Source organism: Nesoenas mayeri (assembly GCF_963082525.1).
Source record: "Nesoenas mayeri genome assembly, chromosome: 8".
Classification (NCBI taxonomy): Eukaryota; Metazoa; Chordata; class Aves; order Columbiformes; family Columbidae; genus Nesoenas; species Nesoenas mayeri.
This window is the reverse complement of record NC_137554.1, coordinates 21,561,558-21,571,993: the sequence shown is the minus strand read 5'-3', so window position 1 is coordinate 21,571,993 and position 10,436 is coordinate 21,561,558. Positions and strand designations below refer to the sequence as shown.

The 10,436-nt window shown below is 46.7% G+C and overlaps 1 protein-coding gene across 1 annotated transcript in view; it reads left to right on the top strand.

The window, feature by feature from the left end:
• Positions 1-269: 269 nt before the first annotated feature.
• Positions 270-10,436, top strand: part of LRP8 (LDL receptor related protein 8) — a gene marked incomplete at its 3' end in the record, with an annotated part of 176,937 nt that continues 166,770 nt past the window's right edge. The window contains exons 1-2 of the mRNA XM_080348443.1: positions 270-509; positions 1,354-1,473. Coding sequence (XP_080204569.1) covers positions 440-509; positions 1,354-1,473 — 190 coding nt within the window. The 5' untranslated portion in view covers positions 270-439. The remainder of the gene's footprint in view (positions 510-1,353; positions 1,474-10,436) is intronic.

Sequence of the window (10,436 nt, the reverse complement as noted above, 5' to 3'; positions counted from 1 at the left end):
GGGATTTATCACGGCGGGGCCCGGGCCTGCGCCGCTATCCCAGCGCCCCTTGCGAGGCGGCAGCAGGTGAGCTCGGCCGCCGCCATCCCGACAGCCGACGCGGCGAAGGCCATCGGCCTCCGCACACAGGCCTGGAGCGCGGCGTGTGCCACCCGCTGCGCGGCCGCTCGCACAGCCGTGCCGGGAGCGCTGTTCCGCAGGTGTCCCCCCGGGTACGGCGCCAGGCGGGCGGGGCGGGGGCCGCGCTCTCCAGGGCGGCGGCAGCGGGGGCCGTGCCGAGCGGTGCGCGCGGGGCCCGCCCAGCGGGGCGCGTCACGGCGCGGCGGCGGCGCGCGGCGGGGCGGGGGCGGCGCCGGCCGCAGTCGGCACGGGGCAGCGAGCGGCGCGCCGGCTGCGCGCACCCCGCACACGGCGCGCTGCCTCGGAGGGAGCGAGCACCATGTGCCGGCCAGCGCTCGCCCGGCTGCTGCTCCTCCAGCTGCTGCTGCTGAAGCTGCACCTCGGCAAAGGTGGGTCTGGCGCGGCGCGGTCCGGCGGCTTTTCCCTCCCTGCTGGGGCGGCCGCGGCATGTGGCAAGTGCACGCCGCTCCCGGGGAGCGGGTGAGCGTCCTGCCTGCCTGGGCACCTAGGGGTGCGGGGCCGCGGGCAGACACTCGCCGCGGTGTCCCGCGGGAGGGCTGGACCTGCAGAGGGTCGGGTACGCTCGGGGCTTGCGACCTGCGGGGGCCGGGCACGCTCTGCAGCGAGCGAATGCAACGCGACCGCTGGTGACAGGAGCTGCCACCTTTAATCCCTTTCTGAGGAGATTTGTGCCTCATGAAAGCAGTGTTGTACTGTGTCTGCAAAGCAGATTTGCTCCATGTCCCCCCCGCCCTCAACTTTAGTTGGGTCAGTTCCCTTTTCCCGGGACGGCACTGGTGCGCGTTGCCGCCCGCGTCCCCGGGTATCTGTGCGTTTTGCACCCGTAAAGGATGCGGAGGAGGTCCCAGCATCGGTGTCCTTTATAATTTTTCTTTGTCTTTTGCGTTTCGAGTTTAACTGTCTTCAATTCCCAGGCTCCTTTCCCCTCTGTCTTTAAAACAATGCGGGGAAGCACGGGAACGGTCCCTTTTATCCCCGCACAAAGCGGCTTCGGGATCATCGCCGTCTTCCCGCGGAGGCGCGTCTCCCCCCGCTCCGCACCGAGCCGCTCTGCCCTGGCGAGCCCAGCCCCAGCCCACACCCTCGGCCGCCGGCTCCCGGCGCCCTGCCCGGCTTGTGCGGGGCCGGTTGGGGAGGCGGCCTCGGGGTGTCCCCGCCACCCCGTTGTGGGAGCGCGCCCCGCTGACCCAAGCGCGGTCCCGTGTCTCGCAGGCGCCGTCAAGGAGTGCGAGAAGGACCAGTTCCAGTGCCGGAACGGGCGATGCATCCCCGCCATCTGGAAATGCGACGAGGACGACGACTGCTCGGATAACAGCGACGAGGCGGATTGCCGTGAGTGTCCGTGCGCTGGCACGGTGGGGCGGGGACCGGGGCCCTCCCCGCGCCCAGCCTGGCAGGGCGCGCTTCCCAGCTGCGCTGCGTTTCTTTTTTATGAATGAATGAATGAAGTCGCGCCGGCTCCGGCTCCGGCGCCGATTGGCTGCCGGGAGCAGCCGATCAGTGACGCGGCGGCCGGGCCCGCCGTGGGCAGAGCTCCGCGCCGCGTGTAGCGGCTCCTCGCTGCCGTCCTGGCCGGGCTAACCCGGCCGGGGACACCCGGAGAACGATGCGGAAAGGCGAGTCCCGCGGAAGGGAGCACCTGGCAGCTCCCTGCCCGCTCCCTCTCCGCCCTGAGGTTCCACCCTCGCCTCCGGCAGCGTTTCTGCTGTGAGCGCCTAAAGGGAGCGGCACAGTTTGTGTTCTCAGGGGAGTTGGGAGAGATGTTTGGCCCCGAGGGAGTCCCTTCGTAGGGTCATTAACAGGTGCTCATGTGAAACGCTGCTTACTTTTAAGCATCACCACAAGATGTGGAATTGGTGTGAATTTTGTGTTTAAATATATGTTTGCAGTCATGGTGAGGAGAAGGGAAATGAACAAGTAGCACTGCTTGGCAGTGTCAGCCACATAACACTGACTGATTCCCTGGTAGTGCAAGGGAAGAGAGAGCAGGGAGACATGTATCCTGGGAAAACAGCAGCCTTGCCTTCTCCTGTGGTGTGGCCCTCGTGCATGTGAGTGGCACTTAATAAACTTTGGGTAGTTTGTGGAGTTGTGCTGTTGTTATATCTATCTCTGTTATCTTGCTGACCGTTTCTGACAGCCTAGGAGAATTTAGCTCAACTATGGAGAAGCATCTGTAAAAGAAGTTATGGAGCTTAAGTCTTAGAAAAGTATCTTTGATTTGGAGTTTTAAGTTGCAGATATTTTAGCAAGTACCATGTCTCTTGAATTATCTCTGTAGGATAAAAGACATTGAATGTGCATCAGGTTATAATTCACTGAAGCTCTTGAAAGTTCATAGACATGGGGGATACATCAAGAAAAGAAGAGTCACTGGTTATGCATTTTCCAGTGTGCGATTGTCCTGTTACCAGCTTCACTGATAAATCTGTTTCAGGTGATACTCAGAGTGATGTCATAAGTAGATTAGTTTAAGGAGAGGAGGCATACCCAATCTCTTGTTCACGGGAAACATTGTGGTGTTACAAGATAAAACATAAACCCCTTATTTCTGGTGCTTTTATATTCAGAGGGCTTGCTAGGCTTTATATAGGCCTAAGGTTATGATCTGGGGAGTTAGCAGCATTACTTAATTCAGATATAAAAATGGTTTATGCAGGAAATATACCGGCACTAGGTAGAGGCAACTTAGATTTGGAATGTTTCAAATTACGGAAGGCTCAGGGAAGCCAGGGCTGACTGAGAACCAGTTTGGACATGTGTTTAGTCGTAACTGGGCAAGTTTTCTCAGAAGTGTAAGAGTTTCCAGAGACAGACACTAATCTGTGGAAATGCTGGCAATCTCTGAGCAGGCCGATAATTGAAATAGAAGGCTTCAATAATACAAAGTCTCTCTGTGTGCTGTTGTACAAAGGCTTGTTGAGCTGCAGGTGACATATGGGCTGTGCTTTGGGAGCGGCTGTTTTGGAGGCTGGGATCATGGCTGGAGCAGCATCTTTTTCTAACAGATTCTGCAGCCTGCACTCCACAGGTTTGTGCCTGAGCTCCTTGCCTAGTGTGAGTGAATGGGTCAGTATCTGGGCTGCTTTTTTGTCTTTCCGTTTTTCTTGTGATCCACCCTCTAAGCATTTTGTCAGAAAAAGTGTAAAACAACATCGTGTTGCATAACAACTCTATGTGAATTGTGCTGTATTACAATGGCTAGACGGATAATTGAATCTGATGTAGTTTTATTTTAGAGGGTTTTTACAGTTGTTGGGTTGGGGGTGGTGAAAATACGATCGCTAAATTGTCATAGAATGGTGACTTTTGAGATGTTAGGAAAGAGCATTTTTGGATGTGGGGGTGAAGAGCTTGTTGCTTTATTCTGAATTTGGCAATTATTATTGACAGGGGTGTGTACTACAGAAATGACTCATGGGCTGTTAATTTAGTTCATAGAATGATTGGGGTTGGAAGGGACCTCTGGAGATCATCTAGTCCAACCCACCATATGTATATTGACTTAGCAGTTGCTTCTCCAAGCAGCCTGAGAGACGTTTAAATGGCATTTTTCACACAGTTTTTTTCCCCTCACTTATATTGTTCTGAACACTGTTTTCTTTTAAAATGCACACTACTTTTCAGCATATGTGATGTTTAGAGTTATATCCACTAGGTGAAATAATATGTTCCATGTGGTTTCGCTTCCAGATATCACCTCTGTTGTCACTGCTGTAATAAACAGATATTTATTTAAAAACTATTTTATAAACATATACAATGGAAGAAACTGTTCCAGAAAACTCATCATGCTGGGGTGGTGATGGAGAGGGAAAAGAAAATGCAGGTAGCCTGCTGGCAATGAGTACTGATATGGGACCTAGTCACCCCTGTAATTACTTGCTGATGCTTTTTCCAGAGTTGATAACAGGTTTGTAATAGCTCATTGCTGCTTATATGTATCCTCCTGTGTTGAAGGGAGAGGATAGTCTTTATCTGCTTTAAGAATTGGTTTATGAAACAAACTTGTCCTTGTGGTAGATCATGGGTGTCAAACTCATTTTCGCCAGGGGCCACATCAGCCTCACAGTTGCCTTCAAAGGGCTGAATGTCATTTAAAGACTGTATAAATATAACTGCTCCTACAGTCTTAAAATTCCATTCAGCCCTTTGAAGGTACCCTGAGGCTGATGTGGCCTCCAGTGAAAATGAGTTTAACACCCCTGTTGTATGATGGTCTATAAACCTGGGAAGATTTTGTAACCAAGGTAATCTTAGGCAGTTCTGGAAGAAGTTAAGTTTTGTTTGTGCAAAACAGGGACTTTATAACCTGGCAGTTTGTGTGCTTCATGTTGGAAGCTAGCTTTGCATAAAAACTGATGTTGGGTTTTTTTGGGGGGGAGGGATTGTTTTTTGTGTGTGGGTTTTGTGGTTGGTTGGTTGGTTGTGGGTTGGTGTTGGTTGTTGTTGTTTGTTTGGGGGTTGGTTTGTTTGTTTGTTTTGTTTTGTTTTTCCTTATCCCTCCTCTAGAGCTTTCCTGATATGATGTTGGCTTTTTTAAAGGAGCTTTAGACTCTTAAGGAGAACATCTCAGTAGTCACCCTGTATGGTCTCCATGGAACTTGCTTTCCATTCAATAGTTCTTTTCTGTAGTGGCTGCTAGTTCAAGTTATCTGCCATAGGATTGATGTGTGAGTGAAAATGGAACTGGAGCATGTAAAAGTAATGATCTCAGCGCTCACACAAATCAGATTACCCAGCAGTGGTCTGTAAGGTATGTCAAGTTTATCTTAGGTTGCTCAATAACCTTTTTGTGTATCACAAGGCCAAATTCTTTCTTGGTATGTGGCAGTTGACTTTAGAGGTTTTACTTGTGGGAAATGAATGAAATGAAAGGAATCCAGTTAGGTTTTTTCTTTAAGAAAAAAAGGTGTTTAACTTTTTTTTTTTACTTCGACTGATGTTACTGACGAAGGCAGAATTTATGAGCTCTCTGACCACCTAGTTCACTTGTGATAGCATGCAGTAGAGACTAGGGGCACGGCAGAGAAATGGGGTTTGTTGCTTGCGCTACTTGGGTTATCATTTGTGAGATACACACTGCAGTAAGGACTAGACTGTGTATGTTGCTTTGGTTCAATTTAAATTATCTTTACAATTTTAGCATATTCCAAGAAGCATCTCTAGAGTTGAAACTTCATGCCTCTGCTTGTCCTCATTTGAGCAAGTATCAGTTCTGCATATGGTGCGTATTTCATGTTGCATATTTCAATGTTATCAAGTCCTTTTAGTACTGTTGATGATTTAAAAAAGTCGAATGGCCACTATAAAAAAAAATAGATGACTTATCACAGTATGAAGATAAAAGTGCTGAGGATTTAGGGAAGAGCAGGAAAATAGGGATTGCAGAAAGTGCCTCACCCATTGGGGAAAGGTAAGAAAAGAACCAAATAGATGTGTAGGTAGCAAGTAAGAATGAATGTAGTTACTGCCTTACAAGAAGCAAAAGGAAACAAATCCTGGTGGCAAAGAACTGTAGCAAAGGAGGCTGCCAGGAAGAACAGAGACAGTGCTCATTTGTCTGTAGGCATGGGGCTTGTGAAGCTGTAACAAGAGAGGAGATACTAATTTGTGTGCATGATGCAAATACATAAAGCTGTATACAAATTGCTGAAATATGAAGATGCCTTCTTCCTGTCGTGTTTTTAAAAAGTTACAGCATTTTATGGGAGAGAAAACAAAAAGGGAGAAGTTCCTTAAAACGTTACTGTGTATCTACTAAAAGGCAACTAAACACCCAAGAGAAATATAGTGCAAGTGACTTTGGACTGCTGGGGAAACTAAGTCTTAAGCCCTAGAATTAGAAATCGTAGGTAACTCTTGCAGACTTTAAATCTGTATAAGACTATTGATGCTGCTCTATGCAAAAATGTGTTTTCAGCTCAATCCACTCTGCCTAGGCTTGAGAAGACAGAAACCCAGTCGCAATTTACAGTTTGCACCGTCATGATCTGTACTAAATGTGATGCACTCAGTGAGGATGGGGCTTCAGGATGGTTTTGAACATGATTTTTAGATGCATTTTACTCCTTCCCTATACAAGCAATGCTTTTTCCTCTTGGGAATCTCTGGAAAGTCAAGGCTGAATGTTTGCAGGTACAGAGTCATTGAGGCTTTCCCTTAACGGTGTAGCAGCAACATTATAAAGCACCAAAGCTATTTTTTATAATGGGGGAAGATGTCCATTTTCTGAGGCACAGTGTTTTGGCAAAGGATCACTTGTTGCTGAAATACTCAGAATGTGGGATACTGGGTTTTGTTCTATGTCTCCCTTGGGACAGGTGGACACTGCAGGGCCAGGTTGGCCCCAGGGCCCACAAACCGTGTGCCTGGGGTCCCTGCTGCTGTGGGACACGTTCCCAGAATGGAAAATCCTAGAGAGCTGCTGTGATGGGGGAGCGGCTCTCGGAGACTTTTTGCCCAGTTTTGCAAGTTTCTCCTTGCTTGCCACTGCAGCCAGCAGAAAACAAGGAAGAACTTGCAAATTGCAGCCAGACATGATACAGTTGACACAAGGTAAGAGCTCTGAGTTTGATGGTTGTGTTTGGTAGGATTTTATTTTTTCACTGTAAGTAGGGTTCACATTATCTTAACCCAGGCCTGAGGGTGGGTCAAAGAGCCTGGAAGACCTCTGCTTGAGTGTTTCTCTGGTGGTAGATCCTTAAACACGGCAAAGAGTATAGTTGCAAAAAGCTTAATGATTTTCCTAAAATGAAACACAAGCTTCAATGCCGTTTCAGCAGAGGGACGCAGACAAATGCAGAGTTACTATTCTCTTTCAAAGCTCTCTTTTCCATGTATTTGGATCCTTTCTGGTAAGTACTATTGATAGGGATGTTTTATACTGGACAGGATTGAGGTTGCCTCAGGTATGAAATGCAGTGTGTAAGGAGTTGCTGTTTCACAGACTATTACTGCATGTCCAGAATTAAGGGTAAACAGGTAGTATAAGCAGACTTTTCCGTACCTCAGCCCTTGTCCTGCCTTGGGGCAACAGTATGTGACTGTAGAGCTGGGAAAACTTCCCTTGCTGTCTGGAGGAAGCAAGACAGCACTACTGGCGTTGTGCTAGAGAATCTCCAGAGTTTGATTCCTGCCGCCTATGTGAAAGCCCAGGAGGTAGCCTGATATTCTCCTTGCTTTTCAGTTCAAGTTTCAGTAGAGCTGGAATTTGGGAATAAAAATATATCAAAAGCCTATCTGAGAATTAAAATCTAGATCCTCTGAAGAGTTAAATATGGCCCAAGTGGCTTTGAAACACAGGAGTATAATGGTGTGCCCTGCTTGCAGGTTTTGGGACATGAGAAAGGGAAACAGCAGGCAGTCACAATTGCCGCATATATTCTGTGACTTTTTTGTCCTCTGTTATCTGTTGCTTCAATTTTTCTTCATGTTCAGTGTTGAAACAGTATTCTCTGTGCTGAGTGATAGATGTGTCTTACTGTGGAGGTGCCTGCATGTCGTCGATATGTGCACATGACCGTGGAGTGAGTTTTAGGTTTTCTTGACATGTGCATGGTCATATGCTCTTGATTACGTCAGTGAGCTTGCATGCTGGAAGCACTGGGAAGAGTGCTGGCCATTTGCTTGCCTGTTGCCTGCCTGTCCTGGTTGGTACTGTGTTAATATGAAAACCAGGCTCAAAAACAGTTTACTGTTCTCTTGTGTTCCACACTGAATGTTATTTGCTTATCTTTCATTTTTTCATTATATTCTCATTGTCTGTTCTGAGAAAACTAACTTGCATGTGGTTTGGGTTATCTTCCCTGTGCTGCATCCTTTGTGCAGAAAATCAAGCACTAAGTACATGTGGGAAACATGCTGTTCTCCATTTCCCCGTTTCCTGGCACATTTGCTTAAGGAGTTTCATTAGATACAAACTGTTTTCCAGGAGGTAGTGTTTTTCTATCAGTCCTGCTCATGGTTTGGGAAAGAAAGAGAGATAGAACTGGAATAGGACCACTGGAAAGACAGGAGAGGGAGCTCAGGTATATGAGATAGCCGGGGACATTATGGCTACAGAGGGAAGAGAACTTGATTTTTATGGAGCACTGCTGTGCTATAGCAAGAAAGCACATGGGTTGCTCTAGATACAGTTACAGGAACAAGCTGTGATCTGAAAAGCTTCCCTAAGGTCAAGAAGAATGGGAAGATTGAAAATAATGATGAAGTTCAAGGAGGAAAGTGCAGTCAAAACTGTCAGTATCTTGGATTGTTTATCAAAGAGCTCAGAGGTCTCATTTCAGAGGATATGAAAATGTTCTATATTTTGAGCCAAGGCAGGCAAGCTTCATCCAGAGCATTTTCATGTATGAAAAGGTAAAACAAAAGTCAATGTAGACCAGTTCTCTTTCATCTGCAGTGTTATAGACCTGGGATTAGCACAGGTTTGAGGTGTGATTTCTTACTGGTTGATTTTAGAGTGGAAGATACTTAAGATAATTTAATCTTAATCAGAAGATGTGTAGAGAACTTCAAATGAACAAATTACAATTATGAGACTGGACGAACCAAGTGTAATGTTTTTATCTGACACATTTAGACTAAGAGATTGACAGTGCTAGAAATGGTGAGTTTTGACTTCCATGTCTACCTAAAGGGCCATTAAACACTTGGTAAAGACTGAAAATGTCTGATAATTATTGATTCTCAGCTGTTCCTAATAGAGTAGGCACTCAGATTTGTTTCTGCTGGCTTTTTTAATGGCACCAACTTTTTTAATTCACTGGCAAATTTACTATGTCTTTGGTGTGCCTTAGAGACTGTGATGTTGTATTAGAGATGTGTTTGTGGTCGATTTGATTTGGTGTGAAATTCTCCTGGTCTCTCTACTATTTTCCTGATGGCCTTTTCCTCTCTACACCTTTCCCATTTACCAGCAGCTTTCCCCAGGTAATTCCAAAGATGTTCCCAAAGCATTTTACTTTACTGCTCAGCTCTGCTTTTCTGTGTCATTTCATGCCTTATAAAATGCCATAAGATGTCATTGTTTTCTTTCTTTGCTTTTCCCAAGAAGACAAATCAGTAAGCTGAGTTTGAGGGATGGGGATGAAGATTTGTGTTGCTGCTTGTTTTCTTGTGCCGTGGCACATCCTTGGTAGAAACGCAGACTGGCTGCTCCAGTGCATTCAGCTGCCAGTGACCAGCTGGTTCTAGCCACAGGGAACCCAATGCTATTTCTCTCTGTTCCTCTCTATTTCCTGTTAAAATTATTAATGCTTGACCACAAGGGAACGGAAGAGGGTAAAAGGCCCTGTGATAAAATTAATGCAGATTTTCTGCTCTGTGAAAAAATTCTGGTTGAAAGCCAAGAGATAGCAAACTGATTAGACTTTAGAAGTTATAATAATGCTGTAAGATAGATGAAAAATAAAACTAAACCTGTCCAGACTGAAAAAGCCAGATTTTAACCAAAGAGAAGCCAGAAGAATTTTAAAGCAGGCACGTGAGCTCCATCTCTGACGGTCTCTCAGGGTGAGAGAAACTCTATGTCTTGCCCTAGTAATGATGCCCTGGTAGACTGTGGTTCTCTGTGCCTGGCAAGAGCAGTGACTTTTTACGCCGAGCTGAGGCTAATCTGGTAGCCCTACGCCTTGCTCCTCATTAAGAGGTGAATAAATGGTCTTAGAGCTCTTGTACAGGTGGGACCTGGCCCCGAGGGACCTGTGGCTGTACAGGTAGTCGGCAGCAGAGCCAAGAACAGAAATGAGGACTCATACCTACCGCTCCAGCGCTCAATCCGTACAACCATGTTGCTTACTGCAGAGGGGCACATCACACTGGTGGAACTGTTTTGATTTTTCCTCCAGGTTTCCTGGCTTTTTTCAGTCTAAAACCAAGGCCTGACGCTAAGTTTAACCTTACAGTTAATGCCAAGAACAAGTGTTAGAAACTAGGAGAGACCAGGCTTTACAGTTGGCTTAGCGTAAGGCTAGCAGTCTTTGGGCTGCAGCCATGTAAAGTGAGCTTTATTGCCTTTTTTTTTTCTTAGATGTTCTGTTTCTGATACATCCATATTATTTTTTCATTATTAATATTTATTAAGTGCTTGAGAGCATGTGTGGCACTGTACCAGGACCAGAGCAGCCAGGGACTCAGTTTCCATGGCAGCAGGAGCACAGTCCTGTACTTGCCCAACTAGAAGGGCTCTTTTTGGCAACTGCTTTCTGTGCTGTGATTACTTTTTCTTCTTAAATAAGGATATATAATTTAAAATATAATTCGTTAGTGCTGCAGAATCTTGTCCATCCTGA